Source organism: Labeo rohita, chromosome 25, assembly GCF_022985175.1.
Source record: "Labeo rohita strain BAU-BD-2019 chromosome 25, IGBB_LRoh.1.0, whole genome shotgun sequence".
NCBI classification, from domain to species: Eukaryota; Metazoa; Chordata; class Actinopteri; order Cypriniformes; family Cyprinidae; genus Labeo; species Labeo rohita.
Window position 1 is genome coordinate 19,612,698 of NC_066893.1, and position 25,161 is coordinate 19,637,858.

The 25,161-nt window shown below is 38.3% G+C and overlaps 2 protein-coding genes across 18 annotated transcripts in view; one reads left to right on the forward strand and one right to left on the reverse strand.

The window, feature by feature from the left end:
* Nucleotides 1–15,894, reverse strand: part of LOC127156274 (cytosolic carboxypeptidase 4) — a 249,185-nt gene extending 233,291 nt beyond the window's left edge. For 2 of the 4 annotated variants that reach the window (XM_051099028.1, XM_051099032.1), the window contains exons 1-2: nt 15,195–15,894; nt 14,674–14,816 (exon numbers count right to left, since the gene is read on the reverse strand). In XM_051099028.1, coding sequence (XP_050954985.1) covers nt 14,674–14,816; nt 15,195–15,214 — 163 coding nt within the window. In that variant the 5' untranslated portion in view covers nt 15,215–15,894. Of the gene's footprint in view, nt 1–1,847; nt 2,091–14,673; nt 14,821–15,194 lie in introns of those variants that run through there. The other 2 variants (XM_051099029.1, XM_051099030.1) reach the window with 2 other exon arrangements.
* A 2,580-nt stretch (nt 15,895–18,474) lies between these two features.
* LOC127156276 (kelch-like protein 25) overlaps nt 18,475–25,161 on the forward strand; it is a 56,464-nt gene continuing 49,777 nt past the window's right edge. For 10 of the 14 annotated variants that reach the window (XR_007825708.1, XR_007825703.1, XR_007825706.1 and 7 more), the window contains exons 1-3: nt 18,475–18,615; nt 21,243–21,353; nt 23,217–25,064. Coding sequence is in view for 1 of the 14 variants with exons in the window: in XM_051099033.1 (XP_050954990.1) it covers nt 21,290–21,353; nt 23,217–25,030 (1,878 nt within the window). In the remaining 13 variants the exon portion in view is untranslated. Of the gene's footprint in view, nt 18,616–18,720; nt 18,976–21,242; nt 21,354–23,216; nt 25,065–25,161 lie in introns of all 14 variants that reach the window. The other 4 variants (XR_007825700.1, XR_007825702.1, XR_007825712.1 and 1 more) reach the window with 4 other exon arrangements.

Sequence of the window (25,161 nt, forward strand, 5' to 3'; positions counted from 1 at the left end):
ATGCTTGGTTGGAACTGCCAACAGATTCATTTGGCTTCCTCTTCTATCGATAAACCATACAAGTTGTATTCTATCTTTGGTTCTTGCATGCTAATCAACTACAATATTTCATTAGCATTTGGCTGATATTTAAAAAGACAACAGGGTTACAATGGTGTCAGATTCTTGTTCCAAGCAGATTTTTTAGTTAGGTCTTTTGGGACAATAAATAGCAATGGTAAATAGCATCTCTTATGCCTTTGGGAGTCAACAAATCCAAGCAGTCTCCATTAGAGCAACAGCTGCTGATTAAAGCAAGCACCATGAAGGGTAGGTGAAAATGGCATGACTTATCCTTGAACTTCAGGGGGAAACTAGAAACCTGCTTTGAAAAAAACAGCACCTTGCATTTGTTCCATCTGAGTCGGTTGGTTAATGATGTCCACTTGAAAAGTGGCATTAGCACAATGCTAATCCACTACACTGAAAACAAACATCCTATCTCATTAGCTAAATTTAATTAGATTTGATTATCACATTATTTTTTGGTACAAAAAATTTTTTACATCTTCAGAGGGCCAAAGTCTTTGACCATCATAACCTAGATCCAAATCAAAGAAGTTTCTGCACAAAAAAAAAAAACATGAAGGAACAACTCTGGCTAATAATAAAAAAACAGTTTGACCCTGAAGTCCCCTAGCAGTGTTCAGCGTTAGTGACACATCAGCAGTGCCCGCTGGGTTTTCGGCTTAATCTCCCTAAAGCCTCTAATGGCACGGCAGAATGAACAAATATTTAAATGCCTCAGTGAATACAGCCACGGCTAAAATTACACGGGGGGGGTCATATCTTTTTTTACCAATATTGTTGAAAAGTGTAAACAACACCTAGAGGGTCACACATACACAAACGCATTGGAACATTCAGTTCTATACCTAAGAAATAGTGGCAAATGTTGCAGATATCCCATCCCCATAAGCAGCAAGGTGACTTCATCACACACAATACCACTGAATCCCTCTCTAATCCAGACAGGCAGAGTCTATAAATTATAACCTACACCTGTGGGACACAGCCTTCCTAAAGCCAGAAGAGCTTTAGCGCTTTCACTCTCAGTGGCATTCTCCTGGCACAAATGCATTGTGGGATGTAACTGTCACTCAGCAGTGGTCTTTGTTTGGTTATATAATACCATAAATGTCCCAATGTTTAACAGGCAAACTCATGAATCGTGAACCATTTGAAGGGGGCAAGGAGGACAAATATCGAAAAGTGCTGAGCACGCTGTGGAGGCTGCGAGATAAAAATCATTTGACAGGACTGACATGGCAATTTGGGACATGAAGAGAGGAGGTCAGGCTTATTTTAGAAACAAAACCTGATATGGCTGTTGTGCAATGTCTTGAGTCGATGGAAATAACTCATACCGTCTTAAGCTCAGTTAAAAGCAAAGAGCAGGTGGGGCTTGAGACATTCCATGTGGTTGCCCAAAATCCATGCTAAGTGCCAAGATCAAAATCCCCAACCTCAGGTTGGCTCGCCAATCAGAAGGCGGTAGTCTTTGTACGACTACATCAATTGGGCAGATTATCTTGATAATCGAGCATGCATTTCGAAACTGATTCCAGTAAATCTTGCAAATGCACCCTCTGCAACAAATCTTTTCACGGATCGCTCTACTAAGTCGCTAGATGCATCAAGCTCATGCAACCTGGTCAAAAGCTGCAAAAGATCTCTGTGCGCAAGTAAAACAAGACATTTGCATGTGCAAGCTCTGGCGTGAGCTCTCTTTACACACGGCACGCTCTTGCCAAGTGCAGGGGTTGATGTGCATTCAAAGCATTGCAGAGATTCATCTTCTCGCTTACCCCCATTAGTGAGGCTTCCACACTCTCTCAATGTCGCCGTCCAGGTGAAGTGACCAGGTTTACTGAAGCTGTACATCTTGGGATGGTCAGAACAAAGTACAAAAGGATGTAGGACTATAAGTAAGACCCAGTAGAAGTATGTCCGGAGTAGATTCCTGTCTGCTTCTACCTCCTCCCACTGCCTCTAGGCCAGTCAGAGAGTCCTGAATGTAAGGGTCGCACCTGGCCGTTTTTTAAATGCCCTCCCCTCCCTTTGGGTAAACTCCCAAACTGGATTCCGGCCTGACAAAAAGTAACAGGAGCAAGTGTCCTGTAGGGGCCAATGGGATGTACTTAAATCAGACCAGGGTGCACAAGTCGTCTAGGGTGATGTGGTGGCTTTCCGTGGGGGGTTGGTGTTGTGGTTTAATGCAGCTTCTTTAGACAGCTTATGGCAGGGTTTATAAATGTGTATGTCTGTGGAGTTGCATGGGCGGTAGATCTGCCAATGGAGGATGTCCAAACTAGTCTCGGCCTCTTGATGTGTCCATCCACACCACACAATATGAATAGCATGTTATGCTGGGAATGCACAAGTGAATATAAACCCCATTCATGCAAGCATGCAACGGGACCTCTTTGATCGGCGTGACATAAAAGCTAACAAGTAACACCACAGCACAAGTGTGTATCCTTACCCTATCCATGTTGTCCACACTTCAGGTTACTTATTCTCCCTTGAGTACTGCTAAACTGCATCAGAACAAAACAGCTGTAAATCACCATCTAAAGGCCCAATTAGCATCAGCTTGGTTGCCAAGTTCAGACAGTGATGTTTAGTCGCAACAATCACAGGAACTCCACGCGGTGCGAGAACATTAGCCTGCCAAGATGGAAAACGCCAAAATCGTTGAACGCCACAGCTAGGCATGCACTGGAAGCTCAAAGAAGCATATCTTGTAAAGGCGGCTGCCTACAACTACAAATTTACGACTGCTTGGCCGTCTTTCAACCTTTTAATTAACACTTTACATCAGGAGAGTGATTTCTGCCTACTGCAGAATTTGTCAGACAGCCAAGGTGCTTTTGGTCTCTAGGTCCTGTTTTCTAAACCACTTACTTGCAGTCTCTATTTTGTAGGTGAAGTTGGATTTCAGATGAATTTCAGTGATTTTGAAAGCCATCTTCAGCTGAGGACTCAGAAAACACCAGCTTAGATACTTGCAAGGCACAAATGGATACACAAAACATGCATTTTGAAAAATGTCTAAGTGTTTTTTGACAATACGGTGGAAGCCATTGTGCTCCAGTGTTGTTTAGATCAGTGATTTCCAACCATGTTCCTGGAGGCCCCCCCAACGCTACACATTTTGCATCTCTCCGTGGTCTGACACATCCATTTCAGGTCTTGGAGTCTCTACTAATGAGCTGATGATCTGAATCAGGTGTGTTTAATTAAGGAGACATACTGTGTTTGGGGGCCTCTGGGAACTTGGTTGGGAACTACTGGTTTAGATCACATTGACATGCCAAATATGTTGTTTCAACCTGATCTCACGGCAGTTCGTTTATATTTTACAAGGGGGCTAATTCGTACGACCTCACTCGTGCACATTCATACGATTTTAACGAAAACTTATTTTACGAGTTGCACAATATGTATGAATTTCTACAAATGATCTACACCTAACCCCACCCCTAAACCTACCCGTCACTGAAATTGTACAAATTTGTATGAGTGAGGTCGTACGAATTAGCCACCTAACAAAATATGTACGAATTGGTCGTGGGATAGTGTTGGTTGTTTTGTGTTCCACAGATGAAAGTCAAAATGTAAATGTAATTTTTTTCTGGGTGAATGCCTTTAAATAACTTAAGCTGCAAGACATAGGCCAGGTTTCACAGACGGGGCTTAGCTTAAGCTAGGACTAGGCCTTCGTTAAAATACAATATTTAAGCAGCTTTAATGAAAATACCTTAGAAAAAGAAATGTTACAGGTGCACATCTTGAGACAAAACAATGGCACTGACATTTTTTATATGTTAGAGCAAAATATTTTCAGTTGAGACAGCTCAAACTTGCACTTTAGTCTGGGATTAGCTTTAAGCCTGTCTGTGAAACTAAGGGCTAATATGTCAAGGTTTACCAGCAACGTTTTGGTGTCCCCAATAGGGTTCTTAACTAGATAGATGCTAACTGCTTGAGCCTTGCCACCAAGTTTGGGCACCATTTAGAATTTAATTGAGAACGGCTTTTAAGCAATTCAGTTCTTAAATTTGATTTGAGGTAGCAAACAAGATGTAGAATTTCAATCTAAATGCAAAGAAGAATTGCAATGAGTGGAAATTCAATACATTTTTTTAGGGTGGGTGGACAGATGGCAGATATAAAGATGTAACATGAGTACAGAATGTTGAAGTTCTTGCCAGTTCAAATGAGACCATGCATAATCTAAAGTTGTGGTTTTACCGCTTCAAGACCTACCAATGGGAGCAGAAGATGGTCTTGACAGACATGCAACTTCAACACTGCAAGCGTTGGACCTGAGGCAGTTTTTTGTACCTTTAGTTTATCTTTGAGTAGGGCGAAATATATATAGAGCTCAAGGCACACAAGCTGATTCGAGAACATTCGGAAGGTTCAAGGAGCTTATGAAACCACGTGTCCAGTGGCCAGCTGGGAGCTACGGGCAGTTTAATCCCAGCCAAAGGCGGCGGGGCGTATCCATGTTTTCTGGGGATACCTTTCAGGAGACCCCATCAAGTCCCTCACAGAGAGGTTTGGCTTCATCTCTAAAACAACAGAGAGCACTCCTCCTCTTTCTCCTTCACCTTCCCTGTGGCATCACCCTCTTTACACAGGGAACAGTGTTTCGCTTGGTCTTCTAGCATTCTGCGCACAAACATGTTAAATAAGTTATCAACTCAAGTGATGTGGAGCATCTATGACAGACTTCTATGCTAAGCTCCTCAGAGTCCCATAAATAAATAAGAGAAGAGCTGAGGATGCCGGGAAGAGCGTTCGGCACTCAAAGCTGTCAGTTAACAATCCATCTTTAAGTCTTGATGTGAACCATTCCCAGGTTAAAAGCAAAAATAAACACTAGGCCTCATGACTCCTCAACCCTTTTTGTACAACACTCCACAAATGATGCTGGGGTTTACAATGTTTTGCATAATATAGTGAAAAAGTATCACAAACGAAATTTTGTGGTTCAGAGAGGAAAATAAAGCAAATAATAGCATTTGCTTCTTGAAATCAATGAGTGAATGAGAAAATCAAGTGCACAGCGGGCATCAAGAAATTATTGATAAACTGTGCGGGGTGGATGCACCAAGGTAAGTCTCACCAAGGACGCGCTATGAAGCCAAAATAAATTATTTCAGTCCACCCTGGATCCAAGCTGTGGATTCAAAAATAATGCAAGGAATCCAATCCTTTTGTATTTTTGAGATTTCAAATAGAGCAAAAAAGTAGTAAACGCTACTCATAAAACTTAACATGCATCTTTAACTACGCTATCATCTAAACAATCAGTCATCAACTACATTTAAGTCTCAAGCATTAAATTGAACATATTCTTGAGGTACACTAAAATGAATCAACTAGAGCTATTTGTTCAGAAACCATACTCGTTGTGCTCTGTTTGTAGTTCAGAAACTGCTCATAAGATTCCTTCTTATGGGAATGCAACTGCACTGGGTTTACAAAATCAAACTGAATTAAAGATTTTATGAGCTGGTTCTTGATGAGCAATATCACATGGGTAGCAGTGCGATATGGCTGTATATTGGCACAGCTGTGAACAATAATAGATTAATGAAACCAAAGACTGCCTGTTAGATTTACCCAAAACAAATTGTATCTCATGTTTAACCACTATAGAGACATCAGAGTCAGCGGCAAATTCCAGAAGAACTGACCGAGGTAAGGCTGCTCTCAGTGGGTTCATGAGCACCGAATTGCCGCTGAAACTCACATCTCTGAAAACACTAAAAGTAAATTTTTAAATAGACGATACCTTTATTAACAAATGGCCTATTTGAAGTCTAAACAAGTACATTCTCACCTAAAAAAAAAACTATAAAAACACTATTATTTATTCAATTATAGTGGATTTGGGCATCTGCCATGACACTCGCTGTGGGAAATACTACAAGCAGAGTGATACAAACGGTGAAACAGTTGGAGTTCCGATATCACTAGAATATCACACTTCTCTCAGCCAATCAGATTCGAGGACCAGAAATAGCATGATCAATGTAATCTGATTTCTTTTGAATTCTTAAGCGACTCAAAAACACACACCTGGACTAGTCAAGTCCAAATCTCAAGGAATTCTTAAATTCTTCACAACATGCAGCTGAACAAGTGTAATCTGATTCCCAGCTAATAAACGTCATTCGGGCTCACAGTCGGACTACACTAATTGCATTGCTTGTTTCAGGCTGTAGATTCAACAGCAGTGTTGTGGAGCGGCTGATTTAGTCTGCTGAATGTTAACATTACATAAAAAATTAAACACTGTATATCGACATTCAAAAAATATCCATAGAGTTAATAAAACAAGTTGTTTTAATGTTCACAGTTCATGAATTTAACTCTCATGCTTTTGAAGGAGGTGCGTTTGATCAAGTGATGACAACAGTGTTTTTGATTTCACATCTGAGGCCAATTTTCATTCCACGCTCAGACCTTCTTACAGGGGAATTACGCAAATGTGGATACTGAGACCTTTAAGCAGACATACTTGTCATCTAGTGCGCTTAGCAAAAGATAACCTAGGAATGAAATGCATGTAGACAGCCATCTCGAGTTGCTGGCTCCCACCAGTTATGAGATTAAATTTCTCTCAGGTTTTTAGAGTGGATGATTGTTTATTTTCATCTGATAACCAAGGTAAAAACGAGCAAGCAATATGGCAGTAATCACAACACATCATAAAAGGGAGATTGCCTCCTTAGCTCTCATTTTTTATCTCAAAGGAGGTTGAGGTGTTTTGCTGATGATTCTGTGAGAACCCATGGGTTTAAAAGACCTTTTAAACCTCAAAGTAAATAAATTCTAATTTATATAACTAAAATATATGCAACCTTAGATAACTGTAAGATAACTGTGAGATATATTTTGTTATATTTTCACACAAACACAGATTTAATTGATTTCTTTCCCAAATTGAATTGACTGCTCTAAAATATAGGACACCAATGTTTCAGGAGTTTAGAGCACAGAATAGGACACATGCTTATTTAATAACTGCTTTATTTCTTATTAGAGTGTATGTACAGTTGAGGTCAAAAGTTTACACCCCCCTTTCAGAATCAGAATAATAGGGTCATAAAAAATACATGTTATTGTTTGTTTAGTACTGAACTGAATAAGATATTTCACATACATATAGTCCACAAGAGAAAATAATAGTTCAAATGTTTACAGTACAGTACATCCCCTTGACTCTCAATACTGTGCTGTTACCTGAATGATCCACAGCTGTGTTTTTTGTTTAGTGATAGTTGTTCATGAGTCCCTTGTTTGTCCTGAACAGTTAAACTGCCTGCTGTTATTCAGGAAAATCCTTCAGGTCCCACAGATTCCAGCATTTGTGTATTTGAACCCTTTCAAACAATGACTGTATGATTTTGAGAGCCATCTTTTCACAGTGAGGACAACTGAGGGACTCATATGCAACTATTACAGAAGGTTCAAATGCTCACTGATGCTCCAGAAGGAAAATCGATGCATTAAGAGCTGGGGGGTGAAAACTTTTGAACAGAATGGAGATGTGTACATTTTTCTTATTTTGCATAAATATCATACTTTTTCCATGTAGTACCATTCTTCAGAGGCTACAGAAGACAGTTCCCAGAAGACAAAATAAGTTAAATTTACCCAGATCTTCAAATTCCAAAAGTTTTCACCCAATTACTTTAATTAAGTAATTGAAATAGTTACACTACTTCTTACATTTTAAATAGGGTAACTTGTAATCTGTAACCTATTACATTTCCAAAGTAACTTTCCCAGTTATTTTTTTACAGGATAATTGCAACATTTATATATATAATTGTAGCTATATCTCACAATTGCATTTTTTCCCCATAAAAGTGGCATAATATCTCAAAATTGTGACTATAATTTAAACTTAACTTGTATTTTGCATAGGGCTTCCATACATGGGGATCTTTTGTGATTTTTTTGCTATAATTGTAAAGGAAACAGTTATATAGGAAAATGAAGGACCAATTTTAGAACTTTTTTTTTTTTTTAAATCAGAAAAATCTGTCAGAATGTTTACTTGACAGCAGGCAGTAATGCTTAATACACTGCTGATCATGAGTCCAATCGCCATCTGCAAATCTCAACATCAAATTAAAGTGGATGACTCATTCCCTCGTGGTCCACTAACTTAAAATACCACGTTAAGCATCTTTTCTTGCCATTAATGGTATTTTTGGAGAGAGACATGCTCGGAGGGCACACATTCGCTGCTAATTCCATATCTCCCCCTTTCATCAGGGCCACTGTGCACACTAGACTCTTTCCCCACCTGTCCTGAACCCTGAATGGGATGTGCGTCTTGTATTTTGTTCCCAACGCAACAGGACCTGTGCTGTGGAAGTATCCCGCAATGGCTCAGGATTTTCCACTGCGCTCTTTTGTGTGCCAGAAAGTTGGACTGTCACTCAAACGGCGGCTGTAACATGAGCAATCGACCAAGCGCTGGCACTCGCATGCTGGGGATGGCTGAAATAGCACTTTCCATAAAACATGCAGAGAGAGGGCAGTGAAATCTGACCTTAGGACGTGCTGCCAGTTCTCTCACCCCACTCCGATATCCTTATCCCATCCTCCCACCTACTCAAATCCTGCACCAACAACCTCACAACAAAAAAGTAAACATGTACAGAGAGAGAGAAGGGAGGGGGAAGCAAAGGGTCTTTCTGAAATTTCATCAGTCATTTACTGCAGCTGCAGGAACACAGTGAGTAAATATCTATTTGGTGGTGGGGGAAGTGGGTGGGGCAAACTGCATACAAAATATTAATTAGATAATTAAATATCTAAATTAACTCCTTTCAAAACTATTTGCACCTGTCTGAGCAGTAAACACACACAAATTTACAAAATTAAGACAATAAGGTGCACAAAATCATAAGGTGGTCATCATAATATTAATACATTTCAGTGTTTTTTTGTACTATAAACAATTGACCAAATGCAGTGTTCTTTAGAACTTCAGCTGGTAAACTTCCGGTGAAGCTCATTTTATATTTGCTATATGTAAGTGGAGACAAATGTGTTGTAAATCAATGTGGCTCTCAGCTGGTTTTACTTCAGGACCCAGAGTGTATACTAGATATAACTGTCCAAAATTGACCATTTGCACTTCCTTGTTTTAGACGAGCCAGCTCAGTCATTTTCGGTCAACTGTACTGTGCCGTAATAGGACTGTCCTTTGCTTAATTAAGTGTCCAATGACATCTTAATACTATTCTTGATAATCAATAACTTTCCTTCATAGTCATGAACACATTTTTAAAATCTTGTCATATTTTAAAACATTTATTATTTTTCAACTCTACAGCTGTGCAGTAAAATTCACTTCAAATATTCACTTTTCATTCATAAAGACGAAATGAAAAAACGTCTTTTCATGGAAAACAATGACTTTTTAAGATGAAAATGATATGAAATTACCCTCATAACAAGTCTAAATAATGCATTCAACATGAATCAATATAAATATGTTATATTTATATCTACTATATTTTTTGTTACATCTTGAACTGTAAAAGCTATTAAATAGCCTATATTCAACCAACACAAACTTGTTACTGCTGTAGTTTCCTTACTCTGAATTTAGTCTGAATCATTTAATGCATAGCTATGTTTTTGACATTGGGTCAGATGTTTCATTCAGTTACTACCCTGGTGAAAAAAACAGCATATGCTGGTAGGTAGGTTTTGATGCTGGGATGCTGGTTAGGTATTTTTGATGCTGGTTTAAGCTGGTCCTTTGCTGGTTTGTGCTGGTCCTTTGCTGGTTCATGCTGGTCATGTTGCTGGTCAAGGACCAGCATAAACCAGCAAAGGACCAGCTTAAACCAGTAAAGGACCATCTTAAACCAGCAAAGGAAGAAGAAAACGAGCAAAGGACACTCCTATTACGGCACAGTACAGTTGACCGGAAATGACTGAGCTGGCTCGTCTAAAATAAGGAAGTAATCCATGCATATGGTCAATTTTGGACAGTTATATCTAGTATACACTCTGGGTCCTGAAGTAAAACCAGCTGAGAGCCACATTGATTTACAACACATTTGTTTTTTTCTACAATGCATAGCTTGTTATCTCCATCTTGTGGTGACACTGTACCTCACATTCTAATAAACTACAGAAGGAGGATGTTATGACAGCTCTTGACATGGTCATGACAGCTAATAGCACACACTCTTGACTAGCCTGACAGCAAATGGCATTAACATGTAAACACTATATCCTTGCGTTACACATAATACACAGCTGGATTTAGCGGTCTGTAGTATTTCAACCCCAGCTCATTTAAGATTTTATGGACTCTCTGGCCAGTATAAGCGGGGCAATTAACATCAGCGGCAATCAAAGGAGATATATGCAGACAGGACACACTGAGTTACAAGAGACTCGTAGGGAATGGGAAGACCAGGTCTCGAATTTACAGCCACTGAGTTCAAACAGAGTTTCATTTACATTAATTAAGGTGCTTCACTTGATCTGCGACTCTGGGGAAATTATAAGAACAGATACACACGCTGCCTCGCATAAAATACTGTATTAAGAGCTTAGTTATCGTTTACATTTTGTAAGAACAAAAAATAAAGCTTGGAATTGCATCAAGTTGCTTCACAAGCCTGGTGCCAATAGCCATATCAGCAATACAGCACATTATTTGGGCATTTTGTCAATGTATATTAAAAATTATTTTCCACAGGCAATGACAATGCAATTTTTAAAAGGTTTCGGTTGCAAAATAAATAAATAAAAGTATGTGTCTATATAGAATTAACTTAAAAAAAGAAATAAAATACATACATAAAGGCCAAGGCCAACTGCTGCAAGCACAGTTAAGATTTAAAGGAAAAAAACCTCTCCACATCAGATTAGCTCCTCATTAACTCTCATCTCACCCTTACTGGATGATGAAAGATAAAAGGGAACTGAAGATATGAGAGTGAAATGAATTTCTGCATTTCAGTTTTATTTCTTACGTGATGTGAAAAGCTCACAGGCATGGTCCACTATTGCAAAACCTTCTGCTTTCATGGCTGACCGTCAGTAATTACTCTAGCCGCAAACCATCACGATTAACATCAGAGTGGAGGAAATATTGGAAGGCTGCACAGAATTAAAAAAATCAGTATTTCTGTGGATGCTCAAGTTAAAGGGATAATCCACCCAAAAATGACGGAGTATTTTAAGAGCCCTCATGTCGTTCCAAAACTGTAAGATCTTCCGAACACAAGTTAAGATATTTTTAATGAAATCCGAGAGCTTTCTGACCCTGCAGAGACAGCAACGCAACTGACATGTTTAAGGCCCAGAAAGGTAGTAAGGACATCGTTAAAATAGTCAATGTGACATCAGTGGTTCAACCGTGATTTTATGAAGTTAGGAGACTGTGCGCAAAGAAAACAAAAATAATTTTATTCAACAATTTCTTTTCTTCTGTGTTTTCGATATGCTTTCTAGGCCTTGAATCAAGGCCTTGTCAGTTGCGCTGCTGGGTCAGAAAGCTCTTCATCAAAAATATCTTAATTCGTATTCCGAAGATGAACGAAGGTCATGGCTTTTCATCTGAAAGATGTATGCAGCAGTAGCAACTTTACATGGCAGCTCAATCTAATGTTAGCCTAGAAAAATGTGCATTATTGAAGTGTCTGTGCGGAGTGTGGAAGCTGAATAGTAGTGCGCTACCGCATGACAGATGGAGGCGCCGGTGTGGTCACTTGCTCTTAAAATACTCCGTCATTTTTGGTCATACAGATAAAAGTGATACATCCTTCAAATCTATGAAGACTGTTTATTTGTGTGCACTCAGAACAACGAAACGTTGCGCTTTTGTAAAATAAAGCAAACAGGATGCACTTTCTGCCGTCTCTGTGAACTTGAGCGTGAAACTCTGAAACTCTGTGTATACTTGCCTTGTAGACATGAAAAAAAATATATCTATAGAGAGTGAAATGTCTACTTTTAAATGAACCATTCAAATAGACAAAACATATTCTCAGATTATGTAATCTGTATGACACATGAATACAGGCGCACCACTACACTGTAAAAAATAAAAAAAAACACAATTTGTTGAGTCAGCTTAAAATAATTTGTTACCCTGCTGCCTTAAAATTTTAAGTTCAGTCATCTAAAATAAGTTTAGTCAACTTGAAATGTTAAGTTGTACTAAGTAACAACTTAGATATTTGTGTTTGCTAAACTTAACAGATGGGTAAGTAACCCAGCTGCCTTAAAATTTTAAGTTGATTCAAATCAAATATCTAAGTTGTCACTTAGTATAATTTAACATTTCAAGTTGAATAAACTTTGAGTTGACTGAACTTATAATTTTAAAGCAGCCAGGTTACAAATTATTCTAAGTTGACTCAATAAATTGTTTTTTACAGTGTACTGCAGAAATGACGAGTCGTCATCTTTATCTCTTAAGCCGAAAAAAAAGAAAGGGCTAATTAATCAATAAATTCTTAAAATGTTTACGCAGTTTCCTTGCTGTTTTTCCCTGACACATTTATAATTATTATATCTACCGGTGTGCTGTGGCAAGCTTTTTTTGCATGCGTTTGAGCGCTTATTAGGCTATGTAGGCAATGTGGTTTATTAATAAACGTTGACTAATAGTAGTCAAGGGCAACCTTAATAAATGATGACAGAATTTTCCCTTTCATACCCCTTTAAGCTCCTAAAATGATAAAAAACGACCAATGACATGCATTTAACAATATATTTGCATATTTACAGTTCTCTAACATCAGTAAATGGTCTCATAACATGCAGGTAAACAGATAAAATTTCATTTTTAGTAACTGTTATATTTTTTAAAAAAATGCTTTGTGAACCCTAGAACAGACAGGACAGTTAAGGCAAAGAAATAACACTACCCACAGTCCATAAACATGATTGACTGACCCACACAAAGCCCAGGCCTGAACCCCACTAAACACGACTGGGATGAATTGGAACAGCAGCTGTGAGCCAGACCCCAGTTGCCCAACATCTGTCCCTGACCTCTAAATGGGAACAAATCCCAGGAGTCATGTTCCATCATCCAGTGGAAAAGCTTCCCAGAAGAGTGGAAGCTGAAGGAAGCCCAACTTCTCAAGAAGCCCATGGTTTTGAAATCAACAAGCACATATGGGGATGTTGTTTCAGTGTTCACATGTCCACATTCAGTTTTAACCATAGAGTTATGGCAAAAACACTTTATAGCTACCGAGATCCACCGAGCACATTCTGAGATTTATTTATTTAGTAAAAAAATCAATCTGGTGCCAGATCACAGTGTGTCCTCGGCACATGATTCAGTTTCACAGATAGCTTAGAGATGTCTAAATATGGGGCCGCAAAACCACAACAGGCTCATCTGACGCTCGGTTTGCTTCATCATCATCAGCTGAGAGATGCAACGCCATTAGCATCTCGCCTAAATGAACTGTCACGCAGATGATGACAACAAAGACAACAGATGCTCTGAAGCTTCCTTCACATAGTTAGACTCAGATTAGTACACTGCAAACTAGTCTACAGCCTTTCAGTGAAAATAATAAACAATATCTAAGATTTTAAAGACAATCTAGTCTACAACGACAATAAAATAAAAGCTAAAATAAAAAAAAAAAAAAAAAAAAAAAAAAAAAATGCATGATGATGGTAATGCAAATGATCAATGTGACTACATAAAATTTATTACTGTATATTTTAGTGTAAAAATGCCATGTTTGCTAAATGAATGCATCACTTTCTACACCATTACATATTCAATGCATATAATAAAGTGAATGCATATAGATAAATAAATGCATAAATAAATACATATAGATAGACAAATGCCTAAATAAATACATATAGATAAATGAATAAATAATTAAATGCATAAATACCTAAATAAATAAATGTATAATTGCCTAATTGCATAAAAACATAAATAAATGCCTACATAAATGCACAGATAGATAAATTCCTAAATAAATGCAAATATATAAATGCCTAAATAACTGAATGCATAAAGACCCAAATAAATAAATGTATAATGCCTACTTGCATAAATACATAAATAAATACCTACATGAATGCATACATATAAACGCCTAAATTAATAACAAATACATAAATGCCTAAATGTATACATGCATAAATAAATGCCTAAATGCATAGATAAATGCTTCAATAAAAATAAAAATAAATGCCTAAATAAATAAATGTATAAATGCCTAATTGCATAAATACATAAATAAATGTCTACATAAATGCATAGATAGATAAATAAATGCAAATATATAAATGCCTTAATTAATAAAAATGCATAAATGCCTAAATAACTAAATGCATAAATACCTAAATAAAAAGTATAATGCCTACTTGCATAAATACATAAATAAATACCTACACAAATGCAAACATATAAATGCCTAAATTAATAAAAATACATAAATGCTGTATACATGCAAAAATAAATGCCTAAATGCATAGATAAATTATTCAATAAATAAATGCCTAAATAAATAAATAAGTAGACACTCTACTTATTTTGCATGAATTAATTAATAAATAAATAATAATAATAATAATAATACTTACAACTGATTAAGTGCTGTCTCAGCTTTCTAATCAATGATGATTTGGAAAACGTCCATGGTTGGGTGACCTGTTCAGGGGCCTCAGATCCAGAGGCTTCTTCCTGTGTGTCGTCCATGTTCAGCTTGTGTTTTTGCACCGAGAACCTGGCTAGATAGAAACGAACTGGCCTTCAATCAGATCAGGGGTTATGACCAAGCACACTTAACCTCTGTTGCATAGAAACCTCTCTACAAACTGTTCCACTGTGAGAACATAACATTTGAAATTCAGAGCACCAGTGGTACGTCATGTGGGTCAAATTTTACTGTTTGGCAACAAGTGTGCCATGGGTAGTGCAATTTACATAAATCCAAGCACTGTTGGAAAGTTTACAGTCATCTTCAAATATCAGTTGGATTATGGTCTTGCTATTTTAGGGGGCATTTGTCAAGTCGGGATAACCCAGAGACTCTCCTGTGACCCTCTTAGTGGCCAGCTGCATATCTGTGGTACATAAAGTTTAAAATGATGAGGGACATTACCATCGTCTCATCAGGGTCATCCATCAAATGGAAAGCTTGTGAAATGCAATGCCTACAACGAAGACACTTTGAGATAAAAGATACAAAAATGTAATAATATTATCCAGCTTTTCATATAAAGATAATATGAAAGTACACATGAAGACATACATTAAGATATTCTAAACATCAACATCATCATTTTCTGTAAAGCTGCATTGAAACATACAAGCGCTACACACATAAATCTGACTTAACATGCACAAATATTATTTAATCTACATAATCCTCTCTTTTGGCACCTGGCTATCCCTGTCTGGTTTATATGGCACTTATTCAACATTTAAAATTAGATACATCTCACACTGCGTGCCTTTTAAGTCCTAAACCTTTTTTTACCTCTGCAAAAGCTGCTGTAAGCACTGCAGTAAGTCTGTGGCTTTATTATAGTACTACAATTTCATGATCGGACTCCTAATGACCACAGCATATGCAGGCAAAACTCTGCCTGTCTTGCATGTATTAACGCAGTAAAGATCAGCACATTTCTCTACACTTAAGGCGCATTTGGTCCCGGATTAGATTTAGACAACTAATGGAGAATACTCCCTTGGTGATTTTGCAGATGGAACATAGTTAATTATGGCCACCAATGAAATTCAACCATCTCTTTAGCTAAGCCAAGGACAAGGCTGTAGTCTCAAAGCACTGGCCCAGAAAATGCATTTCAAACCATTGGCCAGCACAGGGACAGACCTGAAAATTCATAGGCTCAAGTGATGAACCCAGAACACCAAGAGATGAAATGCCATCAGAGAGTTTTCATTTACATAAAGAACATTAACACTTAGACTATCTGCGAAATAAAAATGCTGTATGGGTCAAAAATATTTGGCACTGTTTTATGCCAAAAATCATTAGGATTTTAAAGAAAGATTGCGCTCCATAAAGATATTTTGTAAGTTTTCTACTATAAATATATCACATTTTATTTTTTGATTAGTGATATGCATTGCTAAGAACTTCATTTGGACAACTTTAAAGGTAATTTTCTCAATATTTAGATTTTTTTTTTTTTTTTGCACCCTCAGATTCGAGATATTTAAATAGTTGCATCTTTGCCAAATGTCCTATCCTAACAAACCATGCATCAATGAAAACGTACTTATTCAGCTTTCAAATGTTGTATATATCTCAGTTTTAAAAAATTGACCCTTATGACTGGTTTTATAATCCAGTCACATACAGTACTGTGCAAAAGTCTTAGGCCACTAGTATTTTTATCAGCTAAAAAATGGTTTAAAGTCAGTTAAAGTCAGTCTGTTGCTGTAGTGTGTCAGTAGGAAATATCAGTTTACATTTCTAAACATTCATTTTGCCATTAATTATAATAATCCAGTGAGATTTTTGTATGGAGCACAGGCTGTTGTCAGACTCCTTGTGCAAACAGAGATGTGATCTCTCCATCATTCAATCCAGTCTGTTTTAAGAAACAGAAAAAAACGGAGACAGACTAAATCCAGAAGAACTGTGGCAACATCTCCAGGATGCTTTAAGAGACCTACACCTACAAAGCTACAGTACTGTTAAAATTTTTAGGCAGTTAGGCACATAAAATGAGGATGCTGTCAAAAACAATGTCATAAATACAATTTCTTTATCAATGAACTTCTATTAACTAAAATAAATAAGCATTTGATGTGACCATCCTTTGCGTTTAAAGCAGCTTTTGCCCTATGTGCACTTGTGCAGAGTTTTCAGGTACCTTTGCAGGTAGGTTATTTGAAACATCTTGGAGATGTTGAAACAGTTCTTCTGGATTTAGTCTGTTTCAGTTATTCTGTTTCTTCATGTCATTCCAGAGACAGACTGGATGATGGTGAGATCAGATGTCTGTGTGGAGCACTGGCTGTTGTCAGACTGCCTGTGCAAACAAAAATCATTTTCTTGCCGTGATCTATCTTGCTTTGTGGTTTTCAAACCCAGAGACCTTCAAATATACAGACAAGTGGCACAATTTAGGAATTTCACAGTGAACGAACAGATGATCGAATGAATCTTGGGTTGTGAATCGAAATAAACAACTGGGTTGTACGTTTAAAATCATTTAGGCTTTTGTACAGTGACAACATAAAAGTCACGTAAGTTTGGAAATGTTTCTAAAATATTGCACTCAGTATAAAAGTGGTTTTCAAACATGAAAAAATCCCATCCAAATATTCCCAGGATGTGTTTGTATGTGAAGATTAATGATAAATGTAGCAAATACACATATTATATGTGACCTTTGACCACAAAACCAGTCTTCAGTAGCACCGGGATATTTGTAGCAATAGCCAACAATACATTGTATGGGTTAAAATTATTTATTTTTCTTTTTTGCCAGAAATCATTAGGGTATTAAGTAAAGATCATGTTCCACGAAGATATTTTGTAAATTTCCTACTTTAAATATATCGAAATTTTTAATTAGTAATATGTATTGCTATGAACGTCATTTGGAGAACTGTCAAAGGCGATTATCTCAGTATTTTGATTTTTTACACCCTCAGATTCCAGATTTTCAGTTGTATTTCAGCCTATGGTCCTATCCTAACAACCCATAAATCCGCGGAAAGCTTATTTATTCATAAAATTATTATTATTATTATTATTATTATTATTATTATTATTATTACATTAAACTTTGAACTGGATGCGTACATACGCATTTGAATTTGTGTTTACGTCTATGATCAGAGAGGTAAACAGTTCAAAGTATGCTTTATCATAGCTCCACTAGATGGAGCTAAAGGCATTCCATTTAAAAACATACTCCATTTCCAATTGTTACATTCCCACAGATACAATATAAAATCATGGAAATGTACAGAACTATGGTACTAACCCACTGGTTTATGAACAAACAACGGTGTGCTAATTTAATAACAAGAATAAAATACGGCCTTTATAAACTTATGTTTAAAAAATAAAGACTGATATTCAAATGCAAACACATATTTGCCAAGATACTGCAAATTTGGCTAAACATTCGTCATTGTAGTAATTTTAAAAAGCATATATACGCACAAACAAAAACATAATACTTCCCTGCTAATTGTTGTGATATGCTGTCGTCGCCTTTCGCGACGCTCCTCCCACTGCTCCGCCATTGGCTGCTTTGTACAGAAAACAGCGCAGACTTTCAGGTTGGAACGTTTCTATTGGCTACAGTTTATATTTGCATAAATTCTCAGTGCGTGATTGGTCAACAGCACGTCAATCAACCCATTCCCCTGCTTTTGGATATTACCTCAGGAGACTCCACAGTTTTTCATCAGTGAGGACTGGAATGTGAACAAAGTAACACAGCCAACCAGACAAGAGGTGAACAAAACTATGATTCCTTCCCTGATTTCGAAACTCCACAACGTCAGGATTTGTCACTAGCGCCCAGAACACTGTAAGTATGCTATGTCTTTCTAAAAATAGTGTTGTGTTAGAGCAAAGAGCTTCAGATGAATAACACTCTAACCAACATCTGCACTGTTCTTCCTGTTTTTGGCAGAGCTGGAAAAGCCAATACACTCAGTCAGGATTAGATGTGAGCTGGATAGGGAATGGTGACTACCTCTCGCTTCTTCCAGAAGGAGAAATAGGTGTAAATCGGAAGATAATGATCGCTTACAGGGAGAGCAGTGTCTGTGATCGCCAAGAGTTTGTCAGGCTTTCTTCTGCATGTCAATACACTGAGTTACGAGTCTCCGCTAACAGCATTAGCTCCTCTCATTCAGAGTATCGTTACCGAGCGGTCGCCATAAACGTAAGCGCAGCCAAATCTGTCATTTTTGAGATGTTACTATAGTTCACTTTTATCTTACAATTACATTTCACCTCAGAATAAGTTTCCAATTTAATCAGGCGTCTCTTTACATTGTTTAGCGCACTAGCGAGCTGGCTAACTGTAGCTTTAGTTGGTGCATTTATGAAGTCTCGTGGCGTATAAAATAGTCGCCGTTTACTACGAAATTGCCTTATTTATTGCTCCTTTATTTTCTAAATTCATATTGGCTACACTTGACAACCACTTTTCATAATGTAACTGAGGGAACGAAGGACATAAAATTGTTTTTGTTGAATTTTTATTTATTATTATTAAGTGCGAGTCACAGAACACCTGCTCCTACGGAACATTTTTATAAGTGAAAATGAGTTTATATGACATAAAGGCCAGGGAATTTCTTCTGAATGAATCATCTGTGGCTTCTGGTTTCATGTACAAAGGCAGTATTTGAAGTTCATTCTAGTTAGTTCTGCATTGGTCATAGTTCAAGTAAATAAGCGCCTGTCTAACCTCATATTGGCTGCCCCTTATTTTTGCAAAGGTTTCATAACCCTAACTTTCCAATTATATTCGCTTTAATTACTCACCTGATTCATGCATATGTTTGACTACCAATGGTTCTTATAAAAATTTTGGATGTCTCTCTAATCTAACACCTGATTCAACTCATCAGCTCCCTTTTTAGTGGCTCCATGTCCTGAAATGGGTGTATAATAAGGGAGATATCCAAATATGCAGGGTCGAGAAACACTGCTTTCGGAGTTTTATGTTGGTTCAAGAAAAAACTAAACGTAGGACAGTTTAGTATACTAGTACTAAAGTTTTTCCATTTAGGCCAAAATTGCCAATATGGCCACGCTATTATAACTTTCTGTAACAAGGGCAGTGAGTACTGGCTGTAGCAACTATTTAGTGAAGTGTTAGGATATTTTAAGTGAACATTCCTTGAAAAAAAAAAAAAAAAGTGTGTGAAAATTGTACTTCTAGGAGTACAACAACTTGTCAGTGGGGCGGTACTCCCAACAAGACATTATTAAATTATTTAAAGGCCAAAATATTCATATGCGTTTTTTCGTATTAATCAGAATTTGTAACACACAGAGCCTCAAAGTGTCAAAACACCTTTCAAAAGGCTTGCTACGAATGCAAAAATGCAGAAAATTGAACCCGAGGCAATTTTTTTTTTTTATGACGGGCAAAAGTTTTGAAGGCAGTGTGTAAATATGATTGACACAACATGATGTCGCATATGTTTTTTTAACATGTAAAAATTTTGGCCGAGAATTTCAGACTGTGTTGCCAGAACCTTTACCCCTAAAAGGTTCACAGTAGTATCTAAAAGGTAGCTGTGAACACCTTTTAGGGGACAGAACAAAGTTGTCCCTTTAGGGTACTGCCCCACTGACCCCATTGAAAAGTTGTTGTACGCAATTTTTGCAATATTTTTTATAAGCCAGCAGACATTCGCTATAGCGCCCCATGTGTCAACACGCTGAGACATTTCGGAAAGCAGTAATGCATAAAACCGAGCTTGCGCAGCGAGAAATGTCTGCGTCCACATACTTGTGTAAAATATGTTTTAGCCTGAGTGCTGATAGAAGTACTTAGTCCTGATGATGGACTTCATGCAGGCCGGTGATTCATTGAGCTTTTTCAAATCAGCACGGTTGCCAGCTTTTGACTTTCTGCAAACACACAAAAAGCACGTCCCTCCCTCCTTTGCTGTAGACTAACTGAAATACAGCTCTGGAATACCAACATCCTTAGTGAAAAGAACCTGGAAAGGCTATTTAGTCAGAGAAGTCTAGATGTTTACACAGGAAGAACATTCAAAGGAATAAAGAGCTTTGTTTCTCAGCCTCTCAGTGGCGTTGCAATTAAAAGGTGTCATTCATGCTGGTGAGAATATCCGCATGGATAGGTAGTTAGTTTGTTCGCACTGAATGATTCAGCAACTTTGGCATGGCTCTTGCTGTTGTTGAGTGATGGTTACCAGGGGTGATGGGATGAACCATGCAGGAACTCCAAGGCAGTTTTATCAAGCTGTGAAATAATAGTTGGGCTTCTTTTTCAGTTCTCTCCTTTTCATTCAGCCATAAACCTGACTATAACTCCACTGTTGTGGAGTTGCGCAACACTGTCACAAAACTGTATCTTGCAAGAAATTACTGGGGATACTCTTAAGGTTTCTTATTACATGTGGAAAAATATATCTTTTGCATTTTCTGTTCCCTGGCCCCATAAAGGACAACTCTGTCGGCCTGGTCTGTTGAGGGGACGCTTTTTGGGACCAATGCAGACCCCCCCTCAGTTCCTCACTGTCAGTGCCTGTGCGTGGGTCAGCGGTTTTTGTCGCTGTAAGTGGTTTTAGACACCTGCTTGCTCCTTTTTCCCTTGTTCACCCATCAACAGCCCTGCATCCAACCCCTCCAAAACCAGCCTCTCCCTGCATAGCTTTCTGCACGGATAGCTGTGACCTTGCATCCTTTTGTGGTCAACCTCTGGCATTGTGATTCGTGTGAACCCGAGAGTGTGATCCATAAAGACCCTGCCGATGTTTGTGCATGCTTGCACCCCTCTCTTATCACAATAACCTTACATTGTATCAGTTAAAGAATCCAGTTTACATCAACGCACATTCACTCACACAAAGAGCCACTGGTAACATTGAACTTTTGCTGCTGAAACTTCAGTTTTCCAAGTCAGATAGAAAGGGTAAAACGGTCCGGATTTCACCAAATCATGTGCTGCAAGCCTTCATTAATATCAAGCCACGTAACCTGTGCTTTGTACATTTGTGACCCTGGACCACAAAACTAGTCTTAAGTAGCACGGGTATATTTGTAGTAATAGCCAATAATACTTTGTATGGGTCATTTTTTTTTTCTAAAGTAAATATCATGTTCCATGAAGATATTTTGTGCATTTCTTACTGTAAATGTATCAAAATTTAATTTTCAGTTAGCAATATACATTGCTAAGAACTTTTGAACAACTTTAAAGGTGATTTTCTCAGTATTTTGATTTTTTTTTTTACACCCTGAGATTCCAGATTTTCAAATCGTTGTGCCTCGTTCAAATATTGTCCAAATCCTAACAAACCATACATCAATGGATAACATTTATTTAGCTGTCAGATAATGTATAAGTCTCAATTTAAAAAATAAAATAAAATTACCTTTATGTAAATTCCAGGGTCACATTTGTGCCTTTAATTAACAACCTAACAAATTAAATGTTGAAATATTATGATTTTCTATTTTTATTGTAGGGCTGCATGAAAGTAAAAAGCCATACAGTAATTGTCAATAATTTCTCTTCATTCATGATTGCATTCAAGAATGTTAAATCAACAAACCTAATTTACACAATCTATGCTTTGTTGATTAAATTGGAGCTTTCTAGTTTTGCTGCATTGTACTCATGTAAATCTACTGATACAGAAATATAATTGCATCCTTTAGTATTTTACCTGAAAAGCTGTGCTTTTGTGCAAGATTGATGGGAACCTAGTTTATTATAGATGTTCCGTTTTTAATTCTTTAAGTTTTGTTTATCAGAAATGTCTCATATTATATAAATTTAGATTGAATGCTCTTATGATTGCTTTTTCTTTAGGTGTTAATTTTAATTGGATTTCTTGCATAGTTCTCAAGGTTTGCCAAAAACAAAGGATTACCGACTTATTTACAGATCTGAAATTTATCACAATCTGTCTGCATAAAATGTGAGAATTAGAGTCTGAGTTGATTAATTATGCACTTTGTGTTGGCTTAACAGTGTAAAGAAGGATTACATTTCTAAGATCCTCTGAACAAAGTACAGTGAACTCAACTGTTGAAGTAAGATTACTGAAGGAGCTCTGAATATCTAGCAAAGTTTGTCTTATGAAGAATGTAAAAATGTCATTGAGGCATTGAGACATTATGCACAAGAAAGAAGCTTAAAAAGATTTCTCGGCCAATTCAACACAAACACTATGACCACATTTAAGCAAATGCTGATCATCCAAAAGTCCGAGACTAATAGTTATGTTGTCTGCAGCTGAAAAAAAAAAATGTGGCACTAGTTGGCTCTAAATTTTGTTGATACAGCACCATACATAACCACTTTTTCAGTGCCAAGCATAAGCATGCACACCAGTGAGTCATTCCCAATACTGAAAATACCTTTATAGAGCACTTGCTAACCTCCTGTGTTGTGCTTTTGTATTTTCCTAGTTCGGGGTATTGGAACCAGTGAAAATTTAGACGTGCTGGAAAAGATGTCAGTCAGCGTCCATGAAAACCGCAAATCCAGGACGAGCACGGGCTCCATGAACATTTCGCTCTTCCACAAGCCCTCCCATCCAGACAGCGTGCTCACCCACCTTAATACCCTACGCAAACAGTGCATGTTCACAGATGTGACACTATGGGCAGGCGACCGTTCCTTTCCCTGTCACAGAGCTGTGCTCGCTGCATGCAGTCGCTACTTTGAAGCCATGTTTAGCGGTGGCCTCCGTGAGAGCCTTGACAATGAGGTTAACTTTCGAGACAGTGTTCACCCAGAAGTTCTAGAGCTGTTGTTGGACTTTGCTTACTCCTCACGTGTCATCATCAACGAGGAGAATGCAGAGTCACTTCTCGAGGCTGGAGATATGCTGCAGTTTCATGACATCCGTGATGCAGCTGCAGAATTTTTGGAGAAGAACTTGCACGCGTCAAACTGCTTAGGGATGATGCTGCTCTCCGACGCCCATCAGTGCAAGCGCCTCTACGAGCTGTCATGGAGGATGTGCCTCATCCACTTTGAGACTCTTCGAGACACTGAGGACTTCTGCGGGCTCTCAAAAGACAAGCTTTTGGATCTCATCCTTAGCGATGAGCTGGAGGTTGAAGATGAACAGATTGTGTTCAATGCAGTCATGCGCTGGGTTAGATACGACCTAGACAGCCGCAGAGATTATCTTCCTGAACTTCTCCGAGGACTACGCCTTGCACTGTTACCTTCAGAATGCCTCATTGAGGCTGTGGCATGTGAAGAACTTGTGATGTCCGATAAAAGGAGCCGACAGATTGTCGATGAGGCCATGCAGTGCAAGAAAAAGATTCTGCAGAACGACGGAGTTGTCACCAGCCCCTGCGCTAGGCCTCGCAAAGCTGGGCACACGCTGCTGATTCTTGGGGGTCAAACATTTATGTGTGATAAGATCTACCAAGTGGATCACAAAGCAAAAGAGATCATCCCTAAATCAGATCTTCCCAGTCCCAGGAAAGAGTTCAGTGCATGTGCCATTGGCTGCAAAGTTTACGTAACAGGAGGAAGGGGATCGGAAAATGGAGTGTCGAAGGATGTTTGGATATATGACACGGTACATGAAGAATGGTCGAAAGGTGCCCCTATGCTAATTGCACGTTTCGGACATGGCTCGGCTGAACTTGAAAACTGCCTTTATGTTGTTGGGGGTCACACTGCTATAGCAGGTGTCTTCCCAGCCTCCCCATCAGTATCTCTTAAACAGGTTGAGCGGTATGACCCTCTAACCAACAAATGGACAATGATGGCACCACTAAGGGATGGTGTCAGCAATGCAGCAGTGGTCAGTGCCAAACTAAAACTCTTTGTGTTTGGTGGAACAACAATCCACAGGGACAAGGCCTCAAAGGTCCAGTGCTATGACCCTGTTGAGAACCGCTGGACTATAGCTGCTGAGTGCCCGCAACCCTGGAGATACACTGCCGCCGCTGTCCTTGGCAGTCAGATATTCATAATGGGTGGCGATACAGAGTTCACTGCAGCGTCCGCCTACCGATTTGATTGCGAGACTAATCAATGGACGCGTGTAGGTGACATGACTTCTAAAAGAATGAGCTGCCACGCTGTGGCCTCTGGTAATAAACTCTATGTGGTTGGCGGGTACTTCGGCACACAGCGGTGTAAAACTCTGGATTGCTATGATCCGACGTCGGATAGCTGGAACAGTATCACTACCGTGCCTTATTCACTGATTCCAACTGCATTTGTTAGCACCTGGAAACATCTTCCTGCCTAGACGCCTCCATTTCAAGTGTATGGATCTGATCTGGGTAAGTTTTTGGAATTTCTCTCATTTTAAGATGTGCTCCAGTAAGTTTAAAGACTGTATACTGAATTTATTATTCTTTTTGAAGGTGTAAGTATCTG